The sequence below is a fragment of the Sipha flava genome, unplaced genomic scaffold (genome assembly GCF_003268045.1).
Source record: "Sipha flava isolate LNK unplaced genomic scaffold, YSA_version1 308_pilon_pilon, whole genome shotgun sequence".
Lineage (NCBI taxonomy): Eukaryota > Metazoa > Arthropoda > Insecta > Hemiptera > Aphididae > Sipha > Sipha flava.
Genome location: NW_020272985.1, coordinates 64,680 through 86,304, shown reverse-complemented (window position 1 = coordinate 86,304; position 21,625 = coordinate 64,680). Strand labels below are relative to the sequence as shown.

At 29.6% G+C, this 21,625-nt stretch overlaps 1 protein-coding gene across 1 annotated transcript in view; it reads right to left on the bottom strand.

Moving 5' to 3' along the window:
* LOC112686450 (G-protein coupled receptor moody-like) overlaps positions 1-15,942 on the bottom strand; it is a 40,134-nt gene extending 24,192 nt beyond the window's left edge. The window contains exons 1-2 of the mRNA XM_025558722.1: positions 15,891-15,942; positions 8,891-8,928 (exon numbers count right to left, since the gene is read on the bottom strand). Coding sequence (XP_025414507.1) covers positions 8,891-8,928; positions 15,891-15,942 — 90 coding nt within the window. The remainder of the gene's footprint in view (positions 1-8,890; positions 8,929-15,890) is intronic.
* Between the last annotated feature and the right edge of the window lie 5,683 nt (positions 15,943-21,625).

Sequence of the window (21,625 nt, the reverse complement as noted above, 5' to 3'; positions counted from 1 at the left end):
AATACGTAGATATACAATATACAATATATAAAATATATATGTTTATTATTGTTATCTATGAATTTACTGTATCTACTCATATTAACAATAATATTCGAATATTTTAATATACTCTTATTTACTTCTTAACACAATATTGTCTTCAAAGGAGCACAAAATAATGTAATGAATACATTTTTCGATTTGAAATACGTTGTTTTAATAAAATTGGTATGTGCCTGAAATTGTTTACATTTAGTAGGCGTATGACGTCAGATTTTCATCTACTACACTTGCAGGATTTTGTATGTCAAATGGATACTTTTATGCTATTAACGAAGCGAGGGAGGTATTGATTTGAAGAAGATATACATTTTTTTTTTCATTCGGTAAACACTTTTTAAAACGGTAAAAAAATTCAGATAGTCGAATGAAACATAATATTTACAGATTTAAAATTTAACCAAAAATGTATTGAAAAGATCAACTTTTAATTTGGCCAATTGTTTTGAGAAAACCGTCAAAGGCAATCGGAAAAAATAAGAACGTAAGCAAATATTCAATAATGTTTTAATCATTTTCGGATTATAGTTACTGAGTAAAGCGAGGAATTTATTTTTGTTATAAATTTAAAATCTTTTTTCCGAATGCATTTCTATTGTATTAAAATTTAAACAATACACCCGTATACTGAGATGAGACGATTGCCCAATATATAAAATACTAATTAGCTGGTTATTTAAAGAGTTTTTATCGATTGAATAGTATTAAGAAATAAAAATTAAAAAAAATACTTCTAACTGAAGTTATGCAACAGTGTTTTATATTTTTCCTGAGCTACAGTTGTCATATAATTCCGTTTTTCAGAAGAAATAACAAACAAAATCGAAATACCGCTGATAAGTATAATAGGATAACCACTGGTATGTCTTTATTAAAATAAATAATAATGTCAAGGAGAGAGCAATAACAGCATGTTTATATGCACGTGCTTTGTAGTATGATTTTTCGGCAGGGAAATAAGCCCATAAACATATTCGGTCGGGGGTTGTATTATTCCTCGGCGCGGTTCTTTAAAAAGTCCCACAAATCATGTATACGCACGTACGATTTATATGAGGCTCGCAAATCACTATCATTTAAACTGATCGCATAAAATTTGCCAAACCTGTACAGCGGAATGTATATCGCCGTACATTAAAATAAAAAATCCAATGGAATTTATTCCAGCCAATTGGCTGTTCCCGCTAACGGTTCGCGATCCGTTTCGTTTTTTCGAAAAACAAACCGTTGTGTAGTGCATATTTTTTTGCCGCAGAACTCGAAATGAAAAAAAAACTGCCCCGTTGGCGATTGATCGTAAAATATCGTCCATGATCCCAAAAAATGTAGTTATGAAAACCTCAAAACAACGCCTCCGATCGACTTTCACAACCCCGTAGCATTGCTACTGTAGTAGATTCGTATAATTACTTTTTTATTATTTCTTAATCATTCTAATCATAATATATATATATAAAAAAAAATTTGAATACGAAATTCTTACTCTTTTCGCTCGAACACATCGCTAACCTTAGACACACACACGTCGATTAAAATGCCATGTGATTATAAACTAATTGGTAGTGATGAAACATATTATTAGGTAGTAATAAAGATTCCTACTAAAGTACGACAAAAAGAAACGGACCCGACCTCAATTCGTACTTTGGTCATCGTTATATAATTATCATAATTAACTTGTGGGGGGGGGATGAATACCATGTTATACGGGTTATACCGACGTGAATGAAGTTTATATATTTTTAAAACTCGTCTAACATAGGTAATCGCTTGCATATATATATACGGGTGTTGTGGTTTGGAAATAAGAAGTAAAGATGAAAGACTTATTAATGTAGGTTGAACCGGTATCGTAATATAAATGGTTAAACGACGATTTCACCCTTTAGGGAATACTACCCGATAACGATTGTTTGTGAAAACGGTCATTTTTCAATACTCGGATATCTTGGCTTGCAAACTAACGGCCGGCGATATATCCTCTCCAACATCAACCAACAGGGTCAGTGCGTGACCACCTAAATAAAGTTTCTCGATTTCGTCTCTATACTTCGCGAGCGTATGCTATAATAATAAATTATTTTAAAGAAACCCCCCATCCCTCCCAAAGCCGAGCAGGTCTCAGGGAAGCATCTTTTTTTGTAGCTTCCATGGTGTCCCACAATATTTGGGCGGGTGTTTTGGTCAAAGATTAACAATATTTTTATAGTTTTGACAAATTGTGTTGGAAAATAAAAAATAGAACTTATATAAACAATCTATCAATGCACTATTCTGTATGAGAATCGAATATTTGTGCATTTTGCAGTGATAAATTAGTTTTTGGCTTTCTCGATTCCAAAAAAAAAAAAAAAATTATACATAATTTATAATGTATGTAAACTTCTTGTAATATAATAGCTACATTAGTATTTCAAGTTAAAGGCCGCACAACCGATTTGTATTTGTCATCCATATTTTTGGCCGTTCGATTAATCATGAAATATTTGGGTAAGAAATAAATTAGTTTGTCTGACATAAATAGCTTATTATACTTTTATGGTCGAAATATGTGAATTTTGATCGAACTGTTACGCAGAAAAAAGATAATTTTATTTCGCTATTGCTTATCAATCATACTATCAATTAAATAAATTAAAATAAATAAACAGTACAATAAAATACATTTTACATTTATAAAAAATAGTTTGAACAATACATTTTTTAAGTATTATACACCTGAAGTTATATATTTTTTTTATAACTATTTCGAGAACAAAAGACATTTAGAAGAAAAATGTGAGACTACACACATAATAAAAAACGTAATACCGAATTTTCACTGTTTACACCATTTTATCCATAGTTAATCGGCAAGTGGGTTTTTCAACCGTTAAGTAACTATGAGAAACTTTTGAGTACGTAATGTATTGTAGACATATTGTAACACCGGTAGTTTTTAAATTTATATACCTTGGTAGTTACTAAATATAAACATTTTAATACAAATTTATTATAATATTATATAATTGTTATTAATATTTTTCAATAATAAATTAATAATTTTTCCTAAAAACTAATATATACATTAGAAAATTTCAAAACTTTTATTGACACCGTCAAAATATTGCCGCCCCTAAAATTTTGCCGCCCGGTGCAGCTGCCTCTTTGCCCCCCCCCTTTAACCCGGAACTGATTGTAAATTATTATTTTGAATCATTTAGTATATATACCTATATATATATTTTATTATTTAAATGTGCAGGTACTTAGGTTTAGGAATTTTCCTTCCATAATGATTTGTTTGCAACTGATCCCCCCCTCATACAAAAGTTATGTATACGCCACTGTCATTAATATAATATGTATTTATATATTTGCTCTGTTCCGTAAATCTCATTCCAACAAATCGGTGGTACAACTTTTTTAACAACAATATAAATATTATCGTTTTATTTTTGTTATTGATATAATACCCATACGTGAAAAGAATTCAAGTCAATATTTGTTTTACTCAAAGAAAATCAATACCTCGTTTAGATGCACCGATAAAAGAAAGGCATTTATGCTTTTGTACTTTCTTTGTAAGTTTTGTTATTCTTTAAAGCGCCTATTCAATTATTTCACTCAAGAAAGGGGAGGGGTAGGGGAAATAAAAGTAAAAATAGGAGGTAGAAATAAAATCGTAAATATTTCACCTACGGTAATATGATTAAGATATCTTCTTTGCTATTGTTACAAATACTGCTGCAATGTATGTTTATTATTTTATGTACAAAAATGCATTAAAATTACGTAACCGTTTAACGCGACACGACTTTTTTTTATTCCGAACATTGATTGAAACTGAAACAACGTATAGTGGCGAGTTATACATTTGACCGTAAAATAATAGTCAATATAAGAATTATTATTTATCGTTAATATTTCCTACAACACACAACTATACTATTATTTGTGCGTACGAATACACAACCAATTTACACAAACATGTATTCGTATAAGTACAGTCGTATAGACACGTATGTGCGTGAAGCAGCAATAGGCACGAGGAAACAAAAGGGAGAGAGAGAGCCGGAGAAAGATGAATTGGATTATAATACAATTTTTTTCTATCTTTATATAAAAAATCGGACGTTAAGTTCATCTGATAATTTAAACCAAAATCACGAGTACGAATAGTAATAATAATGGAGAGGAAAAAATAATAATGACATTGGTATTGAATTTTGTCTCGTATTGATAGTGGTTTATATAAGCTTGACGTTGGTAGTATTTGTATTTTTCGCTGTTTCGAAACGTTTCTTCCGGTGAGCTTTTATGCCATTGCTTCAATTAAACAACTATTCTATTCATCAAGTCCTATTTGTCACGCAAACGAGGTTTATTTTACGATCCTTGTGGTTATTAATTTTGTTAACAGTATTCGTCCATGAAACTCGGCTAGAAAATGGTTTAAATTTCTATTTTACCATTTCCAGACTAATTTAATTTATTTTAATGTAGCACAGTTGAACGGTTTTAGAAAAAGTGTGAACAAGTGAACAAGTGTGGTCCATTACACTCAGTTATGTGCTGCATTAACTGACAGTGTCGATCGAGTCGAAATAATAATAAAAAAAAAATAAAACTACTATGCACTACGATATTAATAAATAAAATCACAATGTAAACTAACTCTAGATATAAGTACAGAATTTTATATTGAACTTTTAATAAAATCCAGAGTATAATTAAAAAAACAAAAAAAATCAATAATTGTTATATACGTTCACTATATATTCACTCAATGAAGAACAAATATCTTAAATTATGTATTTATATATCCTGGTCACTATTGTTAATAAATAAAAAAATAAATTACAATATTTATTATAATAACATTATTTTGATTAGAAAAGTACTCGTATTATAAAAAAATTGGTACCTATACACTTAAAGTAATAACATACATTTTTTATCCTGAGTTTATAGATTTTCATAAATAAATAATCCTGCATGTTAACGAACATAAAATACTTAATAATATAATAAAAATAAAAATAATTAAATGGTTAATACTCGTAAATTAATATAGAAATACATAAATAAATATTTTATATATATATATATATATATATATATAAATAAAAGCTTAGCCTGAAGTATTATTATTTTTAAAGTACGACCATTTTCGAATTAAAAATCTAACATCAGGTGTATACAAATTAATAAAATTGTGACTGAATATGAAAAAATAAAATCGAAACTAAATAAACTAAATAAGAAGTAATAAAGGAAGGAATAAATTGAGAAAAATTATTTGTTATATATAGAGATAATTTATTATAATAGGAAAGATTATTTAAACTAATTTCTTATTAGATATTGATATGTTAATAAAAATAAGAACTTTGGTTAGAATTATTTTTTTTTTTTTAAATGTATCGATAAAAGATATTATTTTTAAAATAGGTTGTTCATTTAAAATATTATTAAAATTATATTTCTTGCTTTTCATTGTGTAATTCTTCTAAAACTGAATTAAAGTAAATGTTATTTTGGGTATTTAATATTTCTAAGTCTACATTGATATCAAAATGTAAATTATGATTATTTTTCAAAACATGTCTAGTAGAATTTAAATTAGAGGCAGTCTTTTTTTAATTTCAGAACTCTGTTATTTATATCTTATTTTAAAATGTCTATTTGTCTTACCTATATTAAATGTATTACAATTACATTTAAGTTGATATATACCAGTATTTTCAATAAAAAAGGGATTTTTTTTGTGAAGTTTTTAGCTCTATTATAAATATAATGATACTATAGCTAAGTTTTTATTAATTTATTTATTTCTATATATAAAATATATGTTTATTTGTTCATATATTAAATTACTTGTTGATATACTGCAGATACTATAGTATTATAGGTTACGTAGGTATAGTATATTTTTGTTGTATATTTTAACATGCATTTAGATGTGAAATAAATTGAAAATATTTATGAAAAAATCTAGACTTATCCAACAATTTTTATTTCAAATAGTATAAGTTCATGAAATGATATTTCCGTCAAATTCTTCGCTGTCATAGGAATTTATCGCTAGTTGAATCTTCAATAATATTGTTACCGCTACACGTACTCATTTGCTTAAATATTGGATTAAAAATAATAAAAAATATAAGTATTTTAAGTTGATTTTATCACTAAGATTATTAATTATAAGATATAAAACTATGTAAAGTCAGTCGATGATTGTTAGGGCAGTAATGCATAAGGCTGCTGAAATATTGAGCAGTTATTCGACGTGCGACGGTTGTGGAGAGAAACCCGGACCCGGGGGGTATATTTTAATTTTTTCTGTAGTGTTTATTAAATTCTTATCAATAATTGTGTTTAATTTTTAATAATGTGTAGTCCCTAATTTCCGGGTCCTCACAAAAATTTCGGGCCGAGGGGGTCATCCCTTTCCCCTCTGCTTATCAGGCCTGGTCGCAGCAATCCAGCCGAAGCGGACGCAGAAGAGGCTGTATGTCTTTTGTCTCGTAAGAAACGCAGAACAAAAAATAAATAAATATTGAATTCATCCTCTGTTTTCGGAGCGGCACTCAAAGGGCTCGATTCAAAATCATCTTAAACATCCTCGAAGATTTCCGAAACTTTTTTCTTAAATAATACAACAATGGCTGTGTAATCATTGTTCGATAAATAATGTGATGGCCGTACGGAGGAAGACGTGCAAAATGCAAAATATGTCTGGCGGCTTCGGCTAATGCGCGGAGACTTGCGGCAGCCACATGCATCCTCGTTGTTTTCCCTCAGCACATTGGAGGCCGCGTACTTGGCAGCTAATGAGTCCGGGCTTTGGCAGCGAACGTGCTTGGTTAGGTCCAACTGGTGTGCGACTGCTATGAGTCTCCACGCACTAGTCGAAGTAAGACGTATTTTGCGTGTTTCCCATCGCCCAGGTATTTCTCGAAGTAAACATTATCATGACGAAGTTCGATACGGAAATGTTGATTTGGTCGAAAGTCGAAAGGCAATTCGGGACGTATTTTTTGAAGAATACAGTGATTGTGATTTAAAGAAAAGGGGATGGGAGTAAACAAGCACTTCAAGTGCCGTTCCAAAAACAAGGGATGTATCCATTATTTTTTTTTGTTCTGCGTTTCTTACGAGACAAAAGATAAACAGTGACACCCTATTCTACGTCCATTTCGTTCGATTGTACGCATTCAATAGATTGCTACGATGGACGTCCGATGACTCGACGACTGTCGTGCGTCAGCCGACTGCTCAATATTTCGGCTGCAATGTGTGTTACTGTCCTAAGTGTACATATTTTATAATTTGAAAACAAGATTGATATATTATTGTATCATAACTAACTCATAATAATGACGATAAATGTGCCAAGTAATTAATGTGAAAAACGATAATCGACAAATGATCACAAAAATATGAAATGCGGTAGTTTGAAGGCAGAAGTAGCTGTTCGTTTAAGTGGACGATTTATCGTGAAAACAATTAAAATAATAAAAACACTATCAGTGGATCTCGAACAGTAAAATTGTTAACATTTCTATCACGAGAGTTTTTTTGCACTCATTATATGTTTTGGTGGTGCATATATTATATATTAAAATATGTATTTTACGAGGATTTAATAATTATTGCAAAACCTTCGATGACGACTATTAAAGATAGTATTCTAGTTTTGTTTTGTACTTTACAAATATATTTCATTAGTTTATAAATTATAATTTTGATGGTTTTGTTTACGAATAAAAAATTATTTGTAAAAAAAAAAAAAATGTATAATTTAGGAGTAAGTAAATCCCTGTGGAACGCGATGTATAATAAACACGTATAAATACAACGAAATCATTATACGTGCAAAATATTACACCCCATTACTTTACTAAAAGGACGAGTGTATCTGGAATTATATTATTTATAGTATAGTATTCAAACATTACCGTCGCACTAGACTCGAGTGTAAAATATACAATAGTATTTTCACATAATTGAATTATGTACAAATCCAATTTAAGACTTTATTAATTATCTTCAGCCGGCGGAGGTTAATGAAGCCGCGGTCGGGTTAATATTGGCTACAACAGCTATGTAACTTTGGTGCTATCTATATGGTAATATGTGTTATTATGTTTCGAAACGCGGCGAAAGAAAAACTGGTAACTCTGAACAATCTGTTTTACATCAACAATATTCATTATAGTGAGGTGAGATGCTATACATTTTTAATGTTCAAGTATTTATTGGGAGAAAAATCTGAAGTTGCTTGCTTATGATCCAATTTAAATACCGTTCAGATTTACGATAAAAAAATAAACTGACGTTTGAAAAGGTAATTTTCCATAAGATTGAAACAAATTATTTTTCACAATATTCGAACGACTGCAGCATCCGAACACGTAAACAGATTGTTTATGAAATTTAAATTGCTCGAGATTGATTATGATTTTTATCAAATCGTACGCGGAAGTTAACTCAATATAACACAACCGAATATAATATTTACTCGGAATAACGAAAAGCATTTTTTTGAGAAAAAAATATGAAAAGTCACTCTTTGATATTTCAAATCGAAAACTCATTATGCTATATTCATTTAAATATAAATATATACAACCTATATATATATATATAAATCACGAAAAATACTTATTTTTATCGTAAAATTTAATCAGTTGGTTCAAATATTTATTCATTTAATTTAGATTAAAATCGAATATTGTAAATCAAATTCAAACCAAACACGATATGACCTTGTAAATTATGTTTAAGATTAGCCAGTCCTGGGAAAATCCTTTCGATAAGAATTCATATAATATTAATCTAGGTTTTTTTTTTTGAAACTTACTTGTTCGCTTACAAACTCAAAGATGTTCAAATAAGTTTCTTACCTGAAAAAAAAAAGAAAAGAATATTAATAAAAAGATACAATAACGAAGTGTTACGTTTTTGTTTAATATTTTTTTATTCCTGATCGATTTGGAGTAAGCGATATACACGTGTGTTCCAATGATTTGACACGAAATCAATCAGCTACTTAAAAATTACCTAGGATCTAACATACTTACTAATTTCTTGTAAAAATAATAAAAACTTTCTCCGTTTATATGTCTCGGCAAAATTGCGATTCGGCCATCGTGGATTACGATTATTCGTTTGCACTGTGCAAACCCGATCGGTATTTTGCGGCTGCGGATCGAGTGGTTAACGTACTTTAATACCACGGCTATAAGTTTGGACGTGAAGGCAATTGAACCAAAGTGAACATTGAAACGATGGAGCAGAGAAAATAATATAATATGTGAATACGACCGGATTCGCGGTACACAGGCGTCGTGACGGCCGTATTATCGTCTCAGGGCTAGTCGTGTAATAAAACGGTAACCCGTTGCGATGAGATACTGCAATGCGAAGCCATGATGAGAAACGGGCTCCGGAAATTTACATTTGAGACGGAGACGTCTAAGATGCGACAGTAACGATACCGTACAGTGGCAATAAGAAAATATCTTAATAACGCGCGCCGTCGATTTTGTCACATTGAACATTACATTCTTGCGAGCACACATCATAATGTACTTAAAAAAGTATATATTTTTTGAGCTGCGCGTTCAATACTCTCGATAGCAACCAAAGCATTAGCACTATAAAAATTTAAATTTTCTTCTCAGTCAAGACATCACCGACTGGAAGCGGTGTTAACGTTTCCAAGATTTCTATAGACACGCTATGGCGGGCATAAAAATAGATGGCGTTTTAACAATGTGTATACCCCATTTGTTTTGTACATTTCGCATTAAATAAATTTGTATTTGAAAACCGTGAAATTCAAACCGAGTACATTTTTAATATGCATGCGGGGTTTGATAAGAAAAGTATAAGTAAAAACGTTATTTCATAGAAAAACTGGTAGGGTCCGTTAAAAACACAACCCCTTTCTCTCTTCGACGCGTCCGATGAAAAATACTTTAGTCGAATAGACAGTTTAAGATGTTATAAACGATAATATATACTCGTATGAAGTGTTTGTATCGTATACATCACTGAAGGAGTCGTATACACGTATCCTACTCACACGATATATAATTGAAAGGCTGAACACACATATACACACGTATATATATATATATATATATATATATATTATAGCGTAACATATTATATAGTAATATAGTATATTATATATAGTTTTCCTATATATGTAATATATATATATATATATATGTGTGTGTGTACGTGGTGGTAAACCGACGGTTTGGTGGTGATGGTTTTACACTTCCGGAATAGGTGTTCTGTCGTTTCCGGTTTCGAATTTCTAAGGGAACGGTGTGAAGATATAGGGTCAAGATGAATTGTGATGGACAAGTGCACGTGTGTACGCGCGCGTTTACACAATGTCGAAGGGAGTATGGGATCGGACGAGGTTGACAGCAGTCAGGGGGAGTCTTACCGCGCGCGCGTTACAATATACGAATGACGACTGCGTGTGGCGCCTATGGCCGCACACCCGAACGTTGTGACACGGTACACTTTGTAAACATCGAGTGCGTGCACGTGGTGTGTATACTTTTGGCCAAAAAGGCTAAAAGCCATATTAATTAAAGCCGTTGAATGGAGTTCGTTTGTATTATTATTATTTTTTTTCCTCGTTCGACTACGGTTGAAAACTCCGTTTGTGTTTGAAACAGACGTTTTGTTAAATAATCACCGTGCAATTATATGCATCCTCGTAGCGTGTGCACACTGTGTTCCGCACACATAATTATGATATTATTTACAGTGTGCGCGTCATCTAGGGTGTGCAAAACGCGAGTTCGATTGATATTTGCTTGTTGTGCGTAATTATTGCCGTGACAGGTATACACAAAGCGGGGGAGGTTTCCCGGAAATCAGTAGGTCCGTTTCAGTCTGAAACGTTTCCGCAACGGTGAACACACCACGGTGACGTGGTGATAAAAAAAAAAAAAAATTAAAAAGAATTGGAAGCAAATAAATAAATAAAACGCATGAGCTCTCGGTGAAAAAAATGCCTTTGCCGTCCTATGGAAGTAATAGTTATTTGGAGCACGAGAACATCTGAAATTCGTGAGTTTACTGATTTATTTGATTCGTGACGAGTTGACGGAGAGAAATTACTTTCCGTGAATTTCTCTTATAAATAGGTGTAGCTGTTCACGGTTTTCTACAGCGATTAAGTTCCCGAAGCGCCTAATTCAATTTAATGACATATTAAGAAAATGTTCGCTTGTATCGTTTGCACATATAGTTTCTTCCGAATAGAATTATTTATTGTTTTCTCGGTGTAAACTCCGTCGGGTCAGAGTTCAACGCTAATACATCTGTTCGTATTTTTCTCCATATATCAATACATCGTAGGTTCGTTTTAATTATTACATGGATATTTCCGTTGACTTATGTGGTGTTAAGTAAAAGTATTATCGTACGGGGGTACTTGATTCGCCAAAATTATTACATGTGTCGTATTGTAAGTTACATGACGGATTACACTTTGTAACTCATCTTATCAGACTTAAGCGTACATAAACTTCATGTGTCGGTGATCTGCAAGTGAATCTGTGTCGTTTTAATGAAAATCGCCGATTTAAATGGAAATAAATTTTATCCTAAAAATGTATATTTTTTTTATTATTTATTTATATAATATTAACTAATGCCATGTTAATTAAAAATTCATGTCAACGTTATATATTCTATTTTTAATTACGTATTTACAACAATTATAAACATTAAATATATATATATATAACTTTGGTTTGTTTTAAAAATTAAATATATTGCAGCTATGAATTAGGTTTGTGGTTTCTTATGAAGTTCCTGTTTTAGAGTTCATCGGGTATAAAAGCTTTCGGATAAGTACTGTTTTACCAACAAAGCAATCCTCTCATCAATATTAACGAGGTTTAGACATATTTAATTATCTTAGGATTTAATATTTATTGGAAAGGATTAAATGAAACATCAATCGATGGTAATGTAAACTATTTCTGCGATCCATTATAGTGTTTACAGTTGAATATTAATTTATCCGAATAATAAAATGATATAAAAAAATATAGACACAAGAGACAAGCAAAAGAAATGTCGAAAAATACATATATATATTTTTATAAAAACTTAATTGAACACCAACAGGTTTTTTTTTTAATCTTAAAAATAAGTTAATAACATTTTCTGTACACGTTTTTTGATAAAGTACTTTTACTAAACGAATTATTTTATACACCGATTGATGTAGAATATAACATTCGAATGTGACTGATAAATGAAAAACATTTCACTTTTAGTTATAATAATTAAAGTAAAATTTCAGCGATCCATAAAATAAAATTTTCAATGCAATTATGAAACTATGAAAATTTGCTATTTGTTAAAATAATAAACATTATGATAAAATTAAATAAATTTATAATGAATGAAGTACGTATTAACTATATGGTCATGTTCGTGAAGCGTGCGCAATTGGAAGACAAGTTAAAAATTTAAAAAAAATGTCGTGATCAACGTGTAGCTATAATATATTATACGTCCAAAAAATTGTATATTAAACACTTATGCATGTGTGCATATATTGGTTACGATTAAAATAAACGACACTTAGTTTACTACACCGCTTTTTAGACCCTTTCATTATTGGCGGCCAATTTTCTGAAAAGGATTTTACTGTTTTTATCTGTAATTTGCGAACGGTTTTTATTCGTTGGAATTAAGTACATATACCCCTTGACCAATCCCCTCGAAATCATAACATATTCGGCATCGCACTATAATCCGCATATAGTTTCTCTTCCGGGATCTAGTTCTCGGTCCATTTAAAGCATATTTACTTTGTATATATGTGTATATGCATTGTATAGTAATATCTATGTATGTATAGGTATATATGTGTATAACAACGTCGAGCCATAAAAAAAGGACTTTTGAAATACTATAAATTTAGACTTATTTTTTGCTCTATTATCTCATTCCTTCATGATTTCCAGTACCATAAATTATTGAATAAGGAAGAGCTGTTACTCTAGTTCGCGTATATTATATTGAGATTCGGACGTTCCATGCTCACATAATATTATTATCATCGCAACGTTTTGAGACAATGGAAATTACTGCGATGACAATAACATCACCGTGTCTGCGTGCGACGCACGATATCGAGCCTGGGCTATGGCTATAAACGAGACGTACTGACATATTATGGTTGCGTAAATGCGTTTTACTACTACAGTTATTGTATTATAATGCCGATGGGCAGAACCGATTATTACAATCGTATACATTGGCTCGAATATACTCGTAAAAGTCGTTCAAACTACGAATGTACCGTAATTTTTTATTAATAATATCATTGTGATATTGCATTACGTGATAGACGTGCGCATATCTATATTTCAGGGAGTGCCTACAACAATTGTGGGGCCCACAATGATAGGGCCTATCATAACAAAACCTATTGGAATATCTTATTAATTATAATGTATAGCTTAAATTTTTTATTTAATATTACATTTTTTATATTAGTCCCAGTGAATATATTTTCTCTCTATATTTTATATTTTTCTCAGATAGTTTCAATTATTTACGATTTGTACTGTTGCAGTCAATCGTAGCTGTTAAATTATCTCATTAGAAAATTTTGCACGAACATTTTATCTTTTTTTTTTTACGAAATATAATATTTTTTTCACCAAATATTTTATGGTAATAAATTTAATTTAATCAGAGTAACATGAGTTAAAATATGGGTTTCTTACTCCTAAACTTCAATTGTAGTGCCTCATTTACAAAATTTCGGAGATTTCCCGGTCACAAACAACTCCTCTTCCCTTTTTCCGAGTGCACACCTCTGACGATAGGTTTATACTCATGTATACGCCGCATGTATAGTAAAATAATTTATAATTAATCCGCTATGATGAGAATTAGATTTATTTACAAGCGGTTGAATTTACCATAAATGCATGTATACCACATAGAATGTTTACGGTATGGAAACTCATATTATTTATTACCACCATTTCTCGAATCGAAACATCTGGAGTAGTAGTAGACTTTGAATATTTCCCCATTAAATCATCGCGTTCCCTCTTCGCGCGTAGATATATATTTTACTCGCGCAGACGCTACAATGATCATGCCTGCAGTTTATTGTCGAAGACGTGTACTGTTATTTGTTTAATAATTTTTATTATTAGAATCTACCAGGACGAATAAAAAAATTAGCAAAACGACGGGTTGGTAATAATGTTAAGAAATAATACTAGATGATCTTTTATCGTGACCCACATTTGACGTTATAATTGTGACCATAATGTTAGCATGATATTATTATAATATCTAAAATATTGTGACGGTCAGCGGTGAGTTTTGGGAATAGAGTAACAGTCCTGGTCGAGAAATGTTATGGAAAAATGTTAGCAAAATTGTTATTATACGTTTGAAAATGTACATGAAGATATTGAAATGCAATGTAACTATTGAATAACACACGACGACCTGGTCACATGGTATGAGACGGGGAAACTATAATTGATATTCGCATACTGCGGTAAAAAAAAATCATTTATTTAAAAATAATACGAGTAGATAAATATAATGACCATACAATAACATATTTTGTACATTTTTAAACGCAGAGAAAATGTTAAACGATCACACAGTAAATAATAAATGCGGTAAAATACTGTACTTAAATGCAAATGTAAGTATATAAATATGAATAAAATCAATTCATGATGAATTATTTCATTTTCAAAACAATAATTTAGAGTCAGCCAATCGGTACAAAAATAACCATAAAGTAATAAAATATAGTTTGTTTTAAGTATTGATTTAATTGACTCCATGTCAATCAATTCCAAGTCTATCAATATTTATCGTTTTGAATATTTTTTACGAATATTTTGTATCTTGTATATTCATAATTAAAATATCAAAAAAATTTTTTTTTCTATTACTTTTATATGAGGGTTAAGATTAAAATATAATGGTTTTAAGTTGAAACTATTTAAGTTCATGTCAAAATAGTTATAGCATTAATGTATAATCAGATCAACAGAAAATAAATGTATTTTTTTTTTTTTATAAAAATTATTACATGTTTATTTTATAAATCTGTGTGGCTAAGATAAATTTAAAAGTTATAATTAAGTTTTCATAATATATTTTTAACTGAAATATATTTGGTATAAATGAGGAAAATACGGTATTATATAGTTTAATTTTTGTTTTCTAAGATTTTTTTTTTTTTAGGTGGTCGAAATGTGTAGAAAGCAATGGTCAATACTTCGAATAAATTTTTTTTACCTTCCCATTAAAAATTAGTGTTTCATTTTCACAAGAAAATAATACCGGTACACCTGGTATTTACTTATTTGATTGTCTGCAAATAGCAAAATAACTGCAAACAGCATTATCAATATTTACCACCTACAAAATATCATACAACTTTATCATGACATATTCGTTTCAGTTAAACGAATGGAAAACATTTTAACAATGAAGTACTTATGAGAAAGAACAAATGTTAAGAAATATTAAATCCAACTACTAATAAAAAAGGAAAAAAAAAAGAAATATTTAAGTGCTCTCCAAATAAAGCCTGTTGGTGATTGATAATAAAATAGGAGGAGGGGAGAGTTTCTAGAGAGGAATTAACGGAAGAAAAATATTTCATCGAAACATTACCGTGGCCTCGAAAAAGTGGCATTGTTATAATCATTGATTTCGTAACACAATTATTATTGCAATAAAATTACAATTTTAGACACTTAAAAATAAACCGAAAACATCAAACAATTCTATTCGCTTTGCAAACAGCGGAAACAAATTACTTTTGGTCGACACGACGTTCGGACGAAAAGCGATGTAGAGACGAACAGACATTTCGTAGCAAACGCTGTTATTATTATTTTCCGAAAGCGAATACGTGCGTATCGTCGAGTCGTGTATATTATATTATGTAAACGTGTGTTCCTTTACGTGGAACGCGTGTGTTTTTAAGCGACGAGACGAATTCGTGGTTGCTTTGCACACCGACAGTCGTCATTTCAAATGATCGAGACGGATTTATGAATGCATCTTCTCGGAAAGTCGTCATTACCTGTTCACGGTTCGGGCCTGATGAGACGATTTCGGTACACAGCTGTACCTACCCTTAAGCCTGAAGGAACCGCACATGCGCCTTCCGCTTGATCAGCAGCGATGAAAAACCGTATGAGAACGTGTTGGTGATAGGAATAATCGAATGATTAGTAGTCGACAACAAAATAATCGAATAATCGAATGATTCATGATTTAACTAATTTAACTGGTTGTATAAATAATCAAATGATTATCTATAGTGTGAAAGTAAATTTCATTTTCAATCCAATTATTTATACATATTAAACCGATTAGTTTGGTGATGATCGATACCGGGAATAAAACCAATGATTAAAAATAAAATATATAATATTACAGTACTACAGTACTACTATGATACAATAATACAATTAATTTGCTTTTGATAAATATGTTTGGTACTGTTACTTCGATTATCAAAATCATTTGATTATTTTGATAATCAAAAAATAATAATCGAATGATTCGATTATTCCATACTATTATTCCCATCACTAGTACGTGCGATGGTAACACGGCGAATTTTGATGGAAACTCGCATATGCGATACGTAAATCGTGTATCATGTAGGGCGCGACACAGTGGAAACGTTACGTCTAGTCGTACTTTTACGTACCTGATATATTTTTTATACATGGACGGATATGACTGGAGTGTGGGTACATTGGTATTTACATTTTCTTACAATTTATGAGGGGTAGGAAAGGGGGGGGTGAACTTTTAAAAACTATCGCCTGCATAAGCGCCCGCACGATTTATGAACAAATGAGTAAAATCCGTATAGTTTTAAATGTCAGTCAACCAGGGGTTGTTAGGTAGTGTGGAAAAAAACTTAACTGTACATGGTTTATCCGATCAACGTAAATAAAATAAAAAATAACGAGTATGGTTTATAACTAAAATAAAAAAAAGAGTTGATAACTTCACGTAAAGATTTTACGCGTATATTTTTTATTCCATCCTGTGTACATGGTTTGATTATAACTAGGGTATAAATAAAGCGAAAGGTCCTATTACAAATGCATTAAACATTTTAATGGTGTATGCATATATTAAGTGTATAATAATAATGTTTTTCGACAATTGAACATTTTGCGAAACATAAATAAAATACATAAAACAGTTTTCAAAATCTTTAAAATTATTTTTAAATTTAATTAATTTTGAAACTTCAAAAGCCGAGGGAATGCATATTTTATTTATAATAGTTTTAGTTTTTCTATACTTTCGTTATTTTAATAATTGTAATAGAACACTGTTTTTACTAAATCAAAAATAAAAATTGAATATTTTATGAGTGTTTGGTATTATTCCGAACACGTTCTACCAGATACGTTCGTTTTAAAATATTTCGAAAACGTTCAATTTCTATCCTCTTGAGATACTAACTTTTGGCCATTAGTTGTTACTATTGAAAATAATACGGATGGACGACTGCAAGCTTTGCGATACCTGTGTTATATACGTATTTTATTTACTAAAATTATTATTTTACTCTGAATCTTAGATGGTTTTATTTTTACTTTCAAACAACTATGATCATGGCTTTTATAACAAAATTTTGTCGGTATATTATCATGTATTATCAATTAATGATTAATCGTATGTTGATTTCCTCATTCCAGGAAAAAAATACAGTACATTAACGCATCAATAATAACATACTGCACAAGTAAATTTGTTTAAATCGTGGGACTGTTTGGGACATGCTTATTTTTGTTCTTTTGCCACCGATTCGTGGCCGACGATAGACATTTTTACTAAAACAGATCTATTGTTGGTTATCAATAACTTTTGTCGGTCTGGTCGTCTGCTGCTACTAATATATATACATACGTTCGCCCGTGATCGTAGTGTTGACGTCGAAAAGGTATACGCACACACACATACACACACATATATATATATACAGACCGGATTTCCGTCCTGATATTATGACGTTCGACCGAGCGATCGTTAATCATGCTGATTAATAAATTGGCGCCTCCCGTAATTGACAGGTTATGGATAGGTTATAGCAAGGGTTCTTTTCCCTACGAAGGTGGGCGAAATATTATGGTCGTTAAATAAATACTTTTTTTACGTCGTCGTATATGTCCCTAGCGGTTGTCGCAGCGGTCGACCGTCGGGTATTTTTCAGTTCGTATAAGTAAAATAATAGGTATCTAATAATAGAAATATATATATAAATACGCTTTCAACAATAGCGCATACATACCACCTATCTTACTTGAAACAAACGAATAGAGAGATGGGAAAACATTGTTAGGTACTGAAATTTTGTATTACATACACTCACACACACACATATATATATACATATTTATGTTTTCTATAACTTAACCGAAAATTATTCGAAATCGTAGAATCGTTAATATTGCGATTGGGTTATATTTCGTAAAATAATGAGAAAGAAAAGACAAAAAAAAAAAAAAATCGTGAATAATTCATCGTGATCGCGTTTGAAATTTTAACAAATTTTCCGTAGAGTAGCACTAAAGAAGGTATGCGAGTATAGAAGTGTTATATGCATTTTGTTGAATAATAAGAAATTGTTGTGTAATACAATATTTTTTACTTGCTCACAAAATATAATGATCATGTACCTTCTTTGTTTTACTATACGATCTAATATTTCTTTGGATTAATTTGTTCTTATACATGTTCGTTTGAGGTTTTAAACTTTCAACTTTAAGATTTTTTGACTTTCAATGAAAGTTAAAGTAACACTTCATAATTTTCAAATGATTTTAATAAATTAAGTTTAAATTAGAACATAAAGGTAAAAAATCAAAAATCGTAACTAGTTCATCTTAAGATAATACATTTCAAACGTGTTCATAGCACATGTCTTGCAGCTTTATAAATCAAAAAAATCATCTTTACTTTAAATCCTTACAGTTTGGCTAGTTTAATCATATTGAATGTTTCATTCGTTTCTAAAACATGTCATTGGCTCTATTATATTGTTATCTTTGGTACATGTTCATATCAACTATTTTTAATTTTGATCGTCTGGCAATCATCGATAAGGTATACATAGATTAGTACAAATATCTTTAGCTCTTGTTTTTAATTCCATATATTTTTCTTCTCTTTTCTATTCTAATTTATTTCTTTCGTTGCTGTTTCTGGGTGGCATATTGATACTTTTTACTCAATGTTTTTCTTTCCGTCTTTTGTTTTTTCTTTTATTATGTGAGTAATTAATTTCACGTTTTATTTATTTTCCATTCATCTTTCCTGTGAAAGTTCTCTGGGTTATTTTTTATTTAAATGGCTTCTTTGTCATTCGCTTTTGATAATTTATTTCTTTATTTAATATTTTAAATCAGTTAAATATTTTTGATTATATTGTTATTTATATACAGGTTATTATTTATCGAGATATTGTTAATTAATATTTGTTTAGCACATTTAGTTACTATTAATTTTGCTACTAGTTAGTTTATAATATAGATATTATTTATCGCATTTTTTAATTTACATTAATTAATTCTGTTGTTTGTTCAATAAACGATCTGTCATATAAACATAGGATGTTAAACAATTTTAGATTATAAATTTCTAGTATATTTTCAACTGGTCTTACTGGTATAATGTTTTTAATTTTCATGTTTGTGAAATAAATTTTTTTTAAATCAAATTTTTTATAATTCTGGACATTTTTTTTGTTGTTTGTTAAATATTTCTTGAAAATATTATTTCATCATAATTATCTACATCTTTATTCAATAAAATCTACCAAGTTTCCTTCTTTATTATTATTTTCAGTTATTTTAATGGCTTTATTAATGGTGTTCAATGCATAACCATTATTTTTTAGGGTTTCTCTTGGAATATATTTTGTCTTCTTTAATGTGCGATTAATTACTATCCTTATAACTATCCTCTCTGCTTTTATGACTATAGTGTAAAGAAGTCTTATTTATTGTATATAATTATAAATCAGTATATTAAAATATACCTATGCAGTACAAGTTGTATTTCAGTCAACCTTCTTTACATAAATTTCAACGTAATTTTTTTTTTACAAGGTTATCTAGTAAATTAAGATTTTGTTCCATCTCTATTGTGATGTATATTTTTTTTATGTATACTATTTATTTTTTGTAAGATTTTTTCTAGTTTCTGTTTTTTTAACGGATAAAATAAAAACGTAAGAAAGTCTTTGGTGAATTAATATTATTGAAATCCTTGCAGAAGTGTATAAAAATAAAGAAATTATTCTACTATACATATGTAAATTTGTACTTCCTTGTCTTGTAATATTTGTTAGTATAAACTGAAAATACGTACAATAAAAACACAATATCAAAAAAAAAAAAAAAATAAAAAAAAATAAAGTAAATACATTGAATTATATTTATTGGTTTACAATTGAAACGGATTAATAATCGACATATTATTATATTCAAATGTTGTGTTCAAAATTGGTGTAATTGATATACGATACGCTTAAAAACAAAATTAAAATATTGATCAATGGTATATTTTCATTCAAAAACCATATACGAGTATAAAATAGTGCGTTTTAAATAATTTTAACGTGACTTTTATCGCATTCCATATACGATTTTAAACGGAGTTTAATCTAAATATAATGTTGTTTAAGTGTAAATGCATAAATATTTTATATTCGTGTAATCGGTTATTATACAATATTATAAAAATAGTTTTAATGTAAAAAATACTTTATTTAGGACGACTGAGATACATCTTCAATCGAATCGATATTAAACGTGCGTTGACTTTTTTTAAATAAGATTTATTACAGTCCATATAGATTATGTTGATGTATTATGTTTAACCTAGTTATTATGTTTGTTTTATTAAAATTACTTTAATAAAATCGGCATTATATTTTAAGTAAAAAAATATTAGTTTTGACTTTAAGACCAAGTTATTTAATACTAATCTTATCGAATCGATTTATTAGTTTATAGCACATTTGGGAATAATATATGGAAAAATGTTTACCGTTATAGAGATTATTATTATTATTTTTAGATGATACGCTTGTGTGCTATGACAGTCATTTGTTTACCTAGTAAACAAACGTATTTTATGGATTTTTTCATTCGGTGAAAGAGGTCGAGACACAGGGATAATTTACATTAAATTCACTACTATAATTATACAAAATATGTACATTGAAATGGTATTATATGCATAATATGCATTTTATAAATTAATTGGAATCTAAATATATATACAGGTATTTAATGGAAATCTTATTAACAAACAATAAAAAGTTTTTTTTTTAAAAATCTAAAACAAAAGCTTTTACTTTTAGTATAAAATAAATCATTTGTGATAGAATATTGATTATAATCACGAAAAGCCGATTCATACAATTTCTTTAGAACCGATTCGCATTTGGATATATATATATATATATATATATATATATATATATATATATATATATATATATATATATCAA